Raw genomic sequence first — 15224 nt, 5'->3', positions numbered from 1 at the left:
TTTGTTTTGTTTGGGGTCACACCTGGCAGTGCTCAGGGATTACTCCTGACTCTGTGCTCAGAAGTCACTCCTGGCAGGATCAGGGGACCATATGGGATGCCGGGATTCAAACCACTGTCTGTTTGAATCAGCTGCATGCAAGGTAAGCGCCCTGCCACTGTGCTATCTCTCCAGCCCCTTTTGTTCATTTCTTGTTACAGGAATTTACTCATTGCTTCTTGTTGGATGACTAAACCGGATAATGGTCAAGATGGTAAGCCGGCATTTACTCAGCCCCACCCTACTCAGCCTTGGGAGTGGACCAATTCTTAGCTGCTGGATCAGCTGTTTTTGTCTTTTTGCCATCTTGTGGTTTAGGGTTTTCTGGGCATCTGCGACAGGATTGAAGTTGAGGTGGCTTCTGACCTTGGAGCTCCTTGATTTTTCCTGTGTTCTTCATTGCTGTCCTCTCTAGATTGTCTTTGGCAAGAAGGGCCCCAATGAAATCATGGACTATAACCTTGATATAGATTCTGCCTCACTGGTATACCTTGTTCTCTGCACCCCAGTTGTCAGCACCCTTCATCACTTCTCCCTGTACAGGAGGGTTGGAATACTGTGGTGGACGCCCATAGGGTCTCTACAGGTAGTAAAGTGGGAACCATTGCCTGTGGTAGGGCCAACATTTTGGTCCTTGCCTTCAGGAGCACTCTGCAATCACTCATTCTTTTCCCCACTCATTATTCTGCTAATTCTTCTGGTAATTGTGTGGAGAAGACCCCTGCGATGGGGACAGCATCTATAATGGTACAGTCTGCTGCATTTACTGCCTTGCACTGGAGCTCCACCAGGGCCTGTAACATTTGTTGCCTCTGTACCCTTTTCTCCTTCAACAACACCAAACTTCAGTCTCTCCATATCCTACTCTGAGAAGGTATTTCCTGGGGTTATTCTTCTTTAGGGCAGTCTGGTGTACAAATACATCTACCTTGGTGTCATTCCTGTTGATGAAACCATATCCTTTGCTTACATTGGGCCATTTTACTGTTCCCAAAACCTTCACTGTGATAACCTTCTTGTCCCAGCTTCTTGTCCCAGCTTGCAGGGACCACCTCTGCGCCTGTGGTGCCAGGCTTGGTATCCGTGGCCCTGAGAGCAGGTGACTGGGGCAGGTGACTGCAGTAGCTGCAGCTTCTCCTGGGAAGTGATGGTAACTAGGCTGGTAGCTAGTAGTGGGGAGCTGCTTAGGGCTCTCTGGGCTCCGCTCTTTGCTTCTGCTACTGATCCAACTCTCAGGTAAGTATTATTATTATTATTATTATTATTATTATTATTATTAATCCTGTTTTGCAGCTAAAGAAACTGAGAAAACATTGCTCACAAATATTTACTGAACCAGTTCTCCATGACAGATGTGCTAGGTCCCAGCCATACAAACCATAGAACAAAGGCAAATGTCTCCTACTTATGGAAGAACTCTGGTGGTCAAGATGAGCATTATCGGGGCTGGAAAGACAGTACAGAGGGTAATGCTGTTTGCCTGGCATGCAACTCAATTGGGCATCAGGAGTGCCCTGATTCCTGAGCAGAGAGCTAGAAATATGCCCTAAGCACAAAAAAAAAAAAAAAAAAAAAAAAAAAACCAGGTGTGGCCCTCCAAACAAAAGACAGGCATTACCAGATAATCGTACCAACAATGACTATATCACAGAATGGAGCATCTTAAGTCTAGGAAAGCCTGCCTCTAAAGGTCATCCCTAAGTTGAAAATGAGAAGTTAAAGCTAGAAAAGACAGAATATAGGGGCATGTTCAAAGGTCCTGGAGAAAGAAGAGGCAGAGGAAGGTGCAGAAATGAGAGGCTAGAGTATAGAGTATGGTATGAAAGCCAATAATATCGGGGTGGTGGGGGGCAAAAAGAAACACAAGAGCCTGAATGGGACAGCAAAATACTGTTACTGCCACTACCCTTTCAGGCTCAAATGCCTCACCTACTGTTCCCAATCCCTTCATTAAACAAGCAGGCAACAAGGCTGCAGGGGCAACAAAACTCTGGGTGGCAGGATGGGAGGAGATTTCTCATCGTTGATGATGAGTGAAAATGAATGTCAGGTTCCCATTTCAACAATTCTTAGCCTTAAAACCACCTTGAGTCCCACCAATCCCTTTGTTCTTCGGCAGAGCACCTCCTAGTGTGACTAAGATGGGTTGTCAGGTAAAGAAGCTAGATTTGGGGACTGCAGCAATAGCACAGCAGATAGGGCTTTTATCTTGCACACAGCCAACGCACGTTCAATTTCCAGCATCTTATATCGTGATTTCTGCCAGGAGTGATTTCTGAGTGCAGAGCCAGGAGTAACCCCTAAGTGCTGCTAGATGTGGCCTTCTAAGGAAAAAGGAGGGAGTTACTATGCAACAAAAGTACTTATTCAATAGATCCCATGTGCAACTGTACCAAATAGTAGAGAAAATAGTTGGTATCTCTATGGCTCACTTGGTCATTCCAGCTATCCCCATCTCCATTCGCCATCTTCCCTTTCAGCACAGCATTCAAGCAAGCACAAATATACCTCCCCACATCACCATCATCACAAAGGTGCCTGAACTGATCACAGCTCTGCAAAGTGCATGCTTGCCCACAGAAGAAAAGATCACAGTGATTACCTCCTTGCCAGTGTCTGTGCGGATACAGTTCTTGTCTGGGTTGAACTCAATCACTCTATCCTTGATCCACTCAATACCTGATGGAATCACGCTGGCTGTGGGACGGCCGGATGAGGATAACTGCTTGGCACCTGCACCCACGAGTGTCCAGATTGGCTGGTAGAAATGTTGCTAAGAAACAAAGTATTTAATCTTCTATTTGAGAAATCAAAACAAAGTGAGAGTCATAGCCAAAGAAACCTGAGCTAGACATTACCACCCACCTCAGCCAAAAATCCCACCAAAAGTCCCTCCTATCCTTCTCGACCCACCAGTTAGTGTCTCCTATTATGCTAAGATCTGAACAGCAGCCACCTCACAGCAGGGATAAATCTGATGCATATATAGAGACATGAAGCTAATCCCCAGCCCCCATAATAGTGTATGGAGTTCCTAATCACAAAAATAATGTTAATCCTTAGCATAACAAACATAAAACTTGTTAGGGTAGGTAATAGATGTATAGTTTTAAACACAAACACACACACACTCTCACACAACTCCGATAGAACCATCAATAAAAAACTATCTTGAGGGGCTAAAGTGGTGGCACAGCAGTAGGGCATTTGCCTTGCATGCAACTGACCTAGGACAGACTACGGTTCGATCCCCCAACATCCTATATGGTCCCCCAAGCCAGGAGTGATTTCTGAGTGTATAGCCAGAGTAACCCCTGAGCATCTCCAGGTGTGGCCCAAAACAAAAACAAACTATCTTTAGCAGTAATTGTATTATTCTGTATTTTTATATGCATGAATACACATTATAGATTCTTATGTGCACAGATGCAAAAATTAAGTTCAACAATGTGGTTTCTCAGAAATATGAAGGGACCAATGGTAAATGTGGAAAGTTGATGGCCACTTCAGGAGCAGAGGGCTGTCATTCATTCAGTAATATCCAATTGTGCTTTTCAAGTCCAAAAACAACTGCAGACCTGATATGTTGGCCCCTTTCCCTTTACTTTCCTTTCTGTAGCCAAGACCAGTAGTAGCAGATCCTACACTACTCCTCACACCCTAAAGCACAAGCTAGTTTCAATTATTTCCTCACTGGCAAATGGCTCAGGGGAGCTGCTCTTGATCCAAGTTTGCTGACAAAGTTCAAGACTCAGGAGGAAAGGCTCGTGTCCTCTGAGAATTTCAATTTTCACAGTTAGATTGCCAAGGAATGTTTAAATGACCAACACCCACTGAGAGGTGAAAGAAGAGAACATAAACAGGATTTTCAGACCAAGAATGGATCTGACCGAAGAAGACGACAGAGATTTCCAACAGTGCAGACTTACCTCGCTGGGCTCAACGATGGCTATATTGTCAGCGCCCACTTTGTTCTTCATGCGGGCAGCCATGGTGATCCCCCCACTGCCTCCACCAAGCACCAACATCTCATAGTAGTTCTTAGATGCCAAACAGGCCCCGGTGTGCAGCTGCCGTGGACCAACCTGTGAGGTGCCCAGTCGCTGGAGGCTGGCAAATAACCAAGTGCGGGGTCCAGTCACTGCAGCCATCAGGGGTGCCATCTTCAGGATGGATCAGGCTAGGAAGGAACAGGCAAGAGCCTGAGTGCTAAGGAAGGGAATTGGTGGAATGATAGCTTTTCTTTGTCTTTCAGGGAGGAAAGAGAGGCCAGCATCTGGTTATTTAGGCTTAGGCTAGTACCCTCCTCCCGTTAGGGCCACCTTCCCACCTGACTATTACTCCCTGCTAATCTAGCTAGGCTTTGCATTTCTCCTCTTCTCTCTCTCTTTCAGGATATCTAGAGCTCTGTTTGAGTCAGGTAAGCCTCCTTTCTTTAAGATCTTGTCACCTGTTCCCATTTTCCTCCATAAATCCAGGGCATCCAGAGGTTGTAGCCAGCTGCTACGACCATTCCCTTCCCAGGCCCTCTCTGCCAGTCTTTCTTTAGCTTTTCAGTCCATGATTGATGTATAAATATCCTGTACAAAAACATTATAACAGCCACATCAGATCTCACTAAAACAAAGTTGGAGCAATAATACAGCAGGCAGAATACTTGCCTTACACACAACTTACTAGGGTTTGATCCCTGGCATCCCTTATGTTCCCCTAGCCACACCAGGAATAATCCCTGAGCACCACTGGATGTAAAACCCCACAAAAGACCAACAGAAGTGGTCCAGTAAGAAGCCCAGCTCTTACTAGAGAGATTAAGTGGTTAAGGGACTTGCCTTGCAAGAAGCCAACCCAATGTCCAACACCACATGAACCCCTGAGCATCACCAGGTATAGTCCTAAAGGGACTCCTGCACTTCTGGATGTGGTCCCAGAGGTCTCCAAGCACCACTAGGTAGCCTGGGTAATACCAGGCACCAATGGTCCCACATCCCAAGAAGCACATCTTCAATCTCCTGCTTAAATTAAATCACACATCTTGCTGGCTAGATGGCCCCAAGGCCTGCCTCCTGAGTACTGCTTGGGAGACAATCCGCCCAAAATAAAAAATAATTCCTTCCTCCTTCTCTTCTGCAACTCAGAATTCAGATCAAGGTCCTAAGGGCCATGACCTACTCAAAAGTCTCACAATTCTGCCTGCCTAGAGCCAGACAATTTAATCAAATCACTGGCTATAGACACACAGGCGAAGGCCCACCACACCTTTGGCAATTTCAAGTAGATGATTAAAAAAGCTATAACAGGAAGCCTGCCTGATAGCATAAAGTTCCAATTCATAACAGAATCTGCACATGTTGCTGACCAAGCTTTTATTACATCCAACTCAGTAAACAATCTCTCCTAGGAAATTCTCTGAGAAACACACATTACCTCCAGCAAAACAAGCCTTTTTTTTTTTCTTTGAATAGTAGTGCTTTGTGGTTAGTAAAGGAGAATTCTCGGAAATCTTCCATGATTTCACCAGTCCCAAGAATGGGCCTAACATCTTGTATACCATCTAATTGCATGACTCGAGCCTCAAAACATCTTCTGGTCTGGGTAGTATTATGTCCCCAATTCCATAAAGTTCAACAGTGTTCCAAGAATCTTCTATTAAAATCTAAATACTCAGAGGGAGAATAATACTTATAGCTGCTCAAGTCTTGAGAGGAACAATAGAATTATTTGAATTTCCTCTGACTCCAATAAAAAGTTGCCTCTAGGAGTTCTTAGAGAAATCTGAGAGGAAAAAGTCTAGAGAGGAAGAAGAAAAGACCTAAAAGAGGGAGAAATTACTGGGGTGGAGGAGAGAGGAACATTTATTTTAATTAGTATTAACTGTATTTCAGAATTTTGGTACCATTAACAACTCCCAATCTGAGAAGGAACCCAAGCTCAGGCAGCGTTTCTGCATTTTGTGCGTGGTATGTACTTGTATGTATGTGTGTACACAATAGGAAGAATCAAACCTGAAGCCTTACACATGTGAAGCATGTGCTTTCTTGCTGAGTCACATCCACAATTTTGTTGCTGCGAGTTTAAAATGGCTACAACCCTTTCCAAGATAACTCTTAATGTCCTTAATTTTGCCATTTCACTTCTGGAAATCTACTTTTGCTATTGAAGAAAAGTAGTTACAATGATGTTTCTCACACATCATAAGATGAATATCCTTAGTGAACTCATGTGCTCTGGACAGCATTACATCCTAGATAGAGGTATCACAAGCTCCACATGGGTCAGAAAAGTGAGGTACTAACAGCTTTGCTCTAAAATAATCTATAAACACTTCAATCTCCTAAGTGGAGGAGGCCAGAGTCAGCTTTTTGTACACCAGAATAGACAGGTTCAGTGAAACATGGTTAAAAAAAATGGGCAGTCTTTTAAACCTATTTTTACAAGAGCATATAAAATGCTAATGTGTACCAGGAGACAGTATAATGATTAAAGTGCATAGGGGGCTGGAGAGATAGCACAGCGGTAGGGCGTTTGCCTTGCATGAGGCTGACCCGGGAGGGAGCCAGTTCGATTCCTGGCATCCCATATGGTCCCCCAGCCTGCCAGGAACGATTTCTGAGTGCAGAGCCAGGAGTGCCCCCTGAGTGTCACTGGATGTGGCCCAAAAAACCAATCAATCAATCAATATATAAAGTTCAAAAAATAAATAAAGTGCATGCCTAGCATATATCCAACACAGGCCCAATCCCAGGCCCCATACATTCCTGCTCCTCCCAGGTATTTCTAAGTCTGGCCCTTGGTCTCCCAGAAAACTATCCTCGAACCCTCTGACTCTTGAATCAGTGGCTCAGTTAGCCAAGGATCATCAGTAGGAACCCTGAAACCACTGATCACCATTTGTAAAGCACACAAAATAAATAAAATATTTATATTATGGGTAGTATATACATTGGAAACACACCATGACCTCAACTATAGAAGGGTTAATTAATTTTAAAAAATAGCAATAGGGGGCCAGAGTGATGGTACAGTGGGAAGGGTACTCTCTTTGCACACAACAGTGCCAGGTTTGATCCCCAGCATTCCCTATGGACACCTGAGCTCAACAAGAGTGATTCATGAGTGCAGAGCCAGGAGCAGCCTCTGAATACCTGAGTGTGGCCCAAAAACGAGAGAGAGGAGAGGAGGAGAAAGAGAGAGAGAGAGAGAGAGAGAGAGAGAGAGAGAGAGAGAGAGAGAGAAATAGCAACAACAACAACAAAAGAATGGAAAGGTAGTACAAGGCTTAAGGAATTTGCCTTAAACATGAAGGGCCCCAATTGACTCCCCAGCACCACATATGGTCTCCCCAGGAATGATCCCTGAGCATAGCTGAATGTTACTGAAACCCCCACCTAAAGAAAGAGGGGTGGGAAAAAAAGAAACAACTAAAATGTTAATACCAGCAAATATTTTTCTCTAGATTCTAAAATAGGTAATTTTGATTTCTTGCTCGTCTGCATTTTATGCTTGGTATATGTTTATGAATGTTGTAATATTAAATAACAAGTAGCATATTAAGTCTTTTATACGAGCATTTAACTTGTGGTTGGCTGCCATTTCATGCCCATTAGATTAAACAGAAGCAAGGAGAAGGTGGTTCTTTCAAGGTCAAACAGCCTGCAAGTGGTGGACTGACTTGAAATACTCTTCTATTGCTCAGCTCTATATCAAACATTAATATCCATTAATATAAAATGAAAAACAAACACTTCCCAGAAAAGGAAAAACAGTTTACATAGTACTGACACTTTAACAATGTTTTTTTAAAACTATTATTGACTTCTTCTCTTTTCTTTATGTGTACTTTTCTCTAGTTTCCTTTAATCAACCCTACTATTTTTTTAATTAGGAGGACGGTTGGGGTGGTGGGTTGAGAGAGGGATATTTATTGTTAAAGGCAGTGGAGACTGGTTAAGGGATTGTCCTTTGACTTTCTGCCATTTGGCAGTTGCTGAATCACACCCATTAACAAAAATCCATATGTTTAGTACATTGACAGGTGTGCGCTATCAATGGCTCACACTGGACTGTGACTTGCTTTACACAATTGCACTCCCAGCACTAACATGCCAAGTAAAGTGTTTTTACTGAGCTCAGTGAGTCACTACAGTGCATTATCAAACCTGAAGTGAAATTTTGGGAATTGTCAGGTTTGCAGTCAGCTAGACAGAAATGTAGATTGTCAGGGACCCCATTCATAGTTGATATCTGAACTGAGAACAGTCTTGTAGGAATAAGCCTTTAATTTGTGGGACCTCAATATGAGATTTCCTATCTTGAAGAGAATAGTTAGACACTCAATAAGTGTTAGGGGGGAAAAAAGCATATATTTGGCGCTTAAAAATGTTGGAAACCCAGCAGTGTGAAAAAGCATTCAAGAATGAAGATGACTCTCTGCCATTGATTTTAACCAAGTTTAAGACTCTGAGAGAGAGTTCAAGAGGTTAAGCATGTGCTAGCATAAAGAGACTTGGGTTCAATCCCCAGCACCACAGGTTTTTCCAAGTATCACCAAGAGATGCCATAGTACTGAGCTGGAGAAAATTCCTAAGCACTGATAAGTGTAACCCCAAAATCATCATGATCCAAAACTAGCCTGATGATCCAAATACCTACAGGAAAATAATCCTGGAGGTTGGTAGATCCATACGTGGGTGGTGAAATAAAACAGTACAAATTTGCAATCAATGAAAAGAACCAGTCACGTGTGTGTGTGTGTGTGTGTGTGTGTGTGTGTGTGTGTGTGTGTGCGCGTGCGCGCGCGCGCGCGCTTTCAGGGCTTACTCTTAGTTCTGCACTCAGGGATCACTCTGGTGGGGAGAATACATGGCAAGGATCCTATTCACTGTATATCTCTTGGGTCCCCATGTTAATCAGATGGATGTATATCCATCTCTGTATAGAGACACAGCCTAAAGTCAAAAGAAAACAGTAAACCCATCCAAAAGAGTAATTAAGAAACACAAGCATAAATCTAAATATGACTTCTGACTCTTCCAGAAAGTAATCTGAAACTCATTAAGAGATAAGAATTAAAGAGCTGGAGAGACATTATGAGATACACTCATTTGCTTTGCATGCAGCTGACCCTGGTTTGAGCCACAGCACCACCAAATGCTTAATGGTGTTTCAGAAATGCCTTATAATATTTATGTCATAAGAACATTAGAATTCCTTTTATTTAGATGAAAAAATAAGGCTAGAGAACATGCCTCAGAGCATATCAATGATATAGCAGCAGAGTTTAATTCAATCTGATTCCTCAAGTTAGTTCTCACAGATAGACTTAAAAAATAAATCAGGAACAAAACTTAACAGCTGAATTTTGTTTACAATTCACATTCAAAGAACTTAAACACAGTACACTGGGGTTAGAAAAGAATAAATGGTATTAAGTTTTTACTTATTCAGCAAATTTTTTTTTTTTTTTTTTTTTGGTTTTTAGGTCACACCCGGCGGTGCTCAGGGGTTACTCCTGGCTGTCTGCTCAGAAATAGCTCCTGGCAGGCACGGGGGACCATATGGGACACCGGGATTCGAACCAACCACCTTTGGTCCTGGATCGGCTGCTTGCAAGGCAACCGCCGCTGTGCTATCTCTCCGGGCCTTATTCAGCAAATTGTAAAGGGGAAAATATCAGTTTTTTTATTGGTGGGGGTGAGGTTATATAATAATGTGAATGTAACTTCTAGAAGTTCTCATCCTGTATAAATGCATACTGGAATTTTTACATTTGAAATGATTTAGAATTTGCCTAGACAGATTACAGGATGTAATGGGTTGGAGCTGAAAACAAAGAGGATATAGGGTGGGAGTTTGGGTAACACAAGAATGACCAAGTATGAATTATTTGAAACCAACCAATGGCAACATACAGGCATTTCTTGTAGTAGTCTATTCTTATGTGCTAGAAAGTTTCCACCAAAAAACACTTATGAATGAATTACAGAGTAAAAAAATCAAAACAGGATGGCACTGAGGATATTATCTTGACTCATTCTCTGAAATGTAAGGGTATGGGTATATTTCATGGAACAGTAAGTTCACTGAAGTACAACAGCAGCACACTTTATAATCATACTTGCTCCCCATCCCCAAGTGCAAAGGGTTTTACAACTCCCAGGATCCCCACCTGGAAGTACTGGTATTCCTTATAAAATAGAAAATAGACTCAGAGAAGTTCATTGATCTTCCAAAACAGCCACGACCAAAATGGCAGCAGGACCAGAGCTGAGTTCTTTCCATAAATAGCAATGTTTCTCGAATGCTCTTGGGAGCAGTGCTACAGGCTTTATTAGCAAGACAGCAATTTTGAAGTAAGCTCTTCTCTAAGTCTGGATATTGTGGTAGCCTCTTTTTTGAACTGAACAAGACAGAAAATCCTGTGACACCCCTCTTCCAGAGGCAGAGGCAGATCTGAGTTTCATGGACATTGAAGCCTGTACAATCAGGGCACTGGACACCACAACTACAAAATTAACTACAACAATTTATTTTAAAATACTATCTTTACTTAAGCATCTTGATTACAAACATGATTGTAGTTGAGTTTCAGTAATAAAAAGAACATCCCCTTCACCAGTGCAAGAGTCCCATCACCAATGTTCGCAATCTCCCTCCTTTCCCTCTCCCCCCACCACCTGTATTCATTGCAGCGCTATTTGCAATAGCCAGACTCTGGAAACAACCAAGATGCCCTTCAACAGATGAATGGCTAAAGAAATGTTGATATATATACACAGTGGAATATTATGCAGCCATCAGGAGAGATGAAGTCATAAAATTTTTCTACAACAACAACCCACTACCTCCCTTTCCAACATGATGGTGCCGTTTTTATAATCTGAAACTAGATCCTGAGCCCACATATAAAGCTGGTTCATGATTGCAAAAAACTAAGAAACAAGCACAATGCACCTGAAATGGTTCTATCACTCCTATGTTACAATGAGGAAACAGCTGATGGAGATGGTGACCATAAAGATTCTTATTCTGGGGAGAGACAGTCTTTTTGTTCTAGCCCTATCTGCAACTGCTTGTGTGAGGTGATCCACACATGGAGGAAGGCAATCTGCTTTTCTTAGTGTTCTGATACCTCTAGAAGCACCCTCATGAATGCACCAAGTGTCTGAGCAAATTGTGACCCCTGTCAAACTAATACATAAAATTAACCATCTATCAAACTGCAAAAGGGCAAGTCTAAATTGCAAAAAACTCACCAACATGAGAATAAAACTGACCACTAATACAATTTGTATAATTCAGCAGTGGAAGGGCATGAGAACCGTTGTGGGGTTGCAAAAACTTTGTACATCACCTAAATATGTGAATAACATAAATTTGGAGAGAGATCGTGTAGGGATTAAAATGCTTGTTTTGCATGTAGCCAACACTTGTTTGTACCCCAGTACTGAATATGGTCGCCTGAGCACCGCCAAGGGTGAGTACAAAGCTAGGAAGTCCTAAGTACCAATGAGTGGACCCAAAACAACAAATAATGACAATAAAAATTGAATTGTCAATATTATTGTAACTATACTGTTAGGCTTTATTTTATTTTATTTTATTTTATTTTTGCTTTTGGACTGTACCCTGTGATGCTCATGGGTTACACCTGGCTATGCACTCAGAAATCGCTCCTGGCTCAGGGGACCATATGGAATGTTAGGGATAGAACCCAGGTCTGTCCTGGATCAGCCGCGTGCAAGGCAAACACCCTACCACTGTGTTATCACTTTGGCCCCTAAACTGTTTTTTAATTTTTGAAAACTCAGAAAGTAAATCATTCCTGTCATCACTTTGAGCACAAATGCTATGCCTCCTTAACTTGACCTCATCTCAAGTAATATTCTGCAACTAAAACATGTAATCCTGGGGCTGGAATGAAATCACAGCAGGTAGAGCTTTACCTTGCATACTTCTGATCTGGGTTCTATCCCCTTCATCCCATATGCCCCCTACAAGCCTGCCAGGAGTAATTTTTGAGTGCAAGCCAAGAGTAAACCCTGAATGCCACACTAGGTGTGCCCTCCCCCCCCAAAAAAAACTAAACTAAAAAAGTCATCCTGTTCATGACATGGTATTCAATACCTTTCTGAAAGGCTTGAGTCCCATTACACTAATCATGTTCCTGGTTTTCTGACTTTTATTACCTAACATTTGAGGATAGAACAAGTCAGAGAGACTCTCCTCCCCAGCTAACGCCTATAAAGCATAAATGCCCAGTCCGAGAGCATGCCGATACTTCAATTTGCCTCTTCCTTCTCGTTTTACAGCCAGAAGTCACTAAGTCTCTACCCTCATCACCCAGAGTTATATATAAATCAGATGTCTAAGGAAGTTCTGACACCCCAAAGTGGTTTAAAGTATTTGAAGTAGCCCATCCCAAATCCAGTCAGCCTGCCTCAGAAATAAAAAACAGTCTAGGCTTTGCGATGTTTTCCCCTCACTTTTTATCATCAATCCTGGTACAACCGAATGAACCTAAACAACATAATGTACCGTGCCTGTTGTTGCTTAGCAACTCTAAAAACTTCTTCCTTCCTGATAGCTGTTTCCCGAGTGTTTCAGGTACATTTTAAATATGCCTACATAAAAATGGATGTGTTTCATTTTCAGTCTGGTGCAAGATGTAATGTATGTTTGTTCTGTTTCTTCTCCTTACATATCCACTGAGCTGTCAAGCAGAATTTAAAAAGAAATTGAATTACACATTACTGTACAATGTTATAGTTATGTGAGTGAACAGGGCAATTTTTGTAATGAAATGACATGGCTACAAAACTTTATTTTGTTTTGGGGAGCCAAACTCCCCTTAAGACTTACTACTAGCTCTGTGCTCAGGGATAACTCCAAGAGGATAATGAAGAAACATAAGAGATGTCGGGGATCAAACCCAATTGACTGTGTGCAAGGCAAGCAAGTACTGTGTTCTCCATTTTCAGAACTATTTTTAATGTAACAATTACTCTGGAAGAATACCTTGTATTCTGGTAGCCCATTTGTACCACTTAAACTTGATAAAGGGAGTATCATCAGGCAGACGTGCTCAAAAGATGTTAACAAAATAAGATTCCTACAGATTATAAGTATGTGTACCTTCAGTGAACTGTCCATGTCCTATAGTGGCTAAATCTGCAGAATCAAAAATAAGATAGCATGCTTAATCTGAGCTGTTTTCTATTTACACAGTTATCACACAAGGGTATATAAATTAAGTTACATTCAGCAATGTTGCATGTGTTACATATTTATATGGGAAGATAAGTTAAGTGAAATGACAGTTACATGAAAGGTTGCATATACGTCACAATTTTGCTATTTCTACACCCTGTGAAGAAATTGGCATTGGAACGCTATATGCCTGAAAGTCAATTATGAATAACTTTATGGTGCTTCCTTAAAAAGATTTTTTTTAAAAACCTACAGGTTTCGAGCTACACACAAGCCTCCTTCCATGTGGAATATCAGAAACTTCTCCTCTCAGTTCTTGTGCCATTCCCAGTCTATAAACACTATATTCCAAGGAAGAAAATATCAGACAAAACAAATTCTGATGTTAGGAGGTTTCACTTATATACTTAAATAATTCAAAGTGCTAGAAGAAAGTGAAAGCTAAAGAAATCCTTTGATTTTCTTTGAAGGGGTCCACTTTTTTATTTTTCAGTTAAAGAAAATGCATCACATACTTGACAAAACTTATCATAATATGTTTGTTTTAAGATGACAGAAAACAACGTTATTTAAAAATAGAAAAAATAGCAAGAAAAACTAAAGAAGTAAAATGGAAGAGAAGAAAAAGAATAAGAAAAGTTCAGAGCAAGTATATTTGTGAAAATTATTGTATCTCCAATAAAGTCAGTAATACAATAGCAGAAGGCTTAGTAAGCTCTTTTCTTTTAAAGATTAGAGATAAAAAATACAATAAAAAAAAGGTGTGGGGGGGGAGAGAGTGGCAGGTGTTGTTTGCATAGGCACAGCAAAATATGGAATAAAAAGAAAAACCTTTGGCCCAAAAACAGGGAGACCTTATCCATGAATTATTCTGGCATAAGACTAACTCTAGGATCTAGGCATACTAGGTTGTCCAACCCCAAAGTCATTCTCTGTGGTCCCATTGAAAGCTCTTCACAATCACGGTTGTTGCTGTCAAATTTCAGTAGTTAGAAATCCTGGTTTTGGGGCCTGGAGTGGTAGCACAAGCCATAATTCATCTGCCTTGCTCATGCTAGCCTAGGACTGACTGTGGTTCAATCTCCAGGAGTCCCATATGGTTCCCCAACCCAGGAGCGATTTCTGAGCACATAGCCAGGAGTAACCCCTGAGCATTACCGAATTGCTCCCCCCTCCAAAAAAAATAGAAATCCTGGTTTCTGTACATATCCTATGTCAAAGTCAGGATGATGTGGAGCATCTTCTGGTTTCATCTTGCCATTAGGTAGCAACACAGAGAACCTGCCCTGAAAGCAGGTTGTTGCTGTTACTAAGTTGTCAGGGTGTCATAAGAACCTTCTTTGGAGTAAGTTGGTGCCAGGGCAGCGGTAGAGTCTTCCCTGATAGAGGTTTGCTTCCTGGTGATGTTATAGACAACTGTGTCTTTTTCCGTATCAGGGGTCTCAAACTCGTGGCCCGTGGGCCGTTTGCGGCCCTCCATACAACATTTTGTGGCCCTGCCCTAGAGGAATCTTTTTTTGTTTTGTTTTGTTTTAGTTGTTTGGGTCACACCCCCCAATGTTCAAGGCTTACTACTGACTTTGCACTCAAGGATCACCCCGACTTTGCCTCCTGTGGCCCCCAGGTAAATTGAGTTTGAGACCCCTGCATGGTATCCATGGTTCAGGGATAAATGGTCAATGTCCGATATTCTGAAGCCTAAGCCAAATTGCTATGACAAGTGTTCGGGGTGTAAGGCCCCACAGCAGCATAAAATTTGTGTGTTCCTATCTCTATTAGATAAGAACTTGTTTGCACATGTAAAATTTTCCCATTTTAATGCGCTTATGCAAAAAGAAATAATGCCACAAGGTATTACTGGTTTATATGGGGGCCGAGGTAGCAAGTTCAACAATCCCCATCATCTGGTTCTAACATGAACTCTAAACACTAGAGAAACTTCTCTACTAGAATTTTTTACTAAACATATCCCAAAA

At 41.7% G+C, this 15224-nt stretch overlaps 1 protein-coding gene and 1 pseudogene across 2 annotated transcripts in view; both read right to left on the bottom strand.

The window, feature by feature from the left end:
• The window catches only part of SQOR (sulfide quinone oxidoreductase), a 52862-nt gene that overhangs the window by 24050 nt on the left and 13588 nt on the right, over nt 1–15224 (bottom strand). For both annotated transcript variants that reach the window (XM_049782493.1, XM_049782494.1), the window contains exons 2-3: nt 3969–4219; nt 2642–2812 (exon numbers count right to left, since the gene is read on the bottom strand). In XM_049782493.1, coding sequence (XP_049638450.1) covers nt 2642–2812; nt 3969–4202 — 405 coding nt within the window. In that variant the 5' untranslated portion in view covers nt 4203–4219. The remainder of the gene's footprint in view (nt 1–2641; nt 2813–3968; nt 4220–15224) is intronic.
• LOC126020821 (Y-box-binding protein 1-like) lies at nt 266–2507 on the bottom strand (annotated as a pseudogene).

The sequence above is a fragment of the Suncus etruscus genome, chromosome 10 (genome assembly GCF_024139225.1).
Source record: "Suncus etruscus isolate mSunEtr1 chromosome 10, mSunEtr1.pri.cur, whole genome shotgun sequence".
Taxonomy (NCBI): domain Eukaryota; kingdom Metazoa; phylum Chordata; class Mammalia; order Eulipotyphla; family Soricidae; genus Suncus; species Suncus etruscus.
The sequence above is the reverse complement of the archived record's forward strand: the minus strand, read 5'-3'. Positions and strand labels throughout refer to the sequence as shown.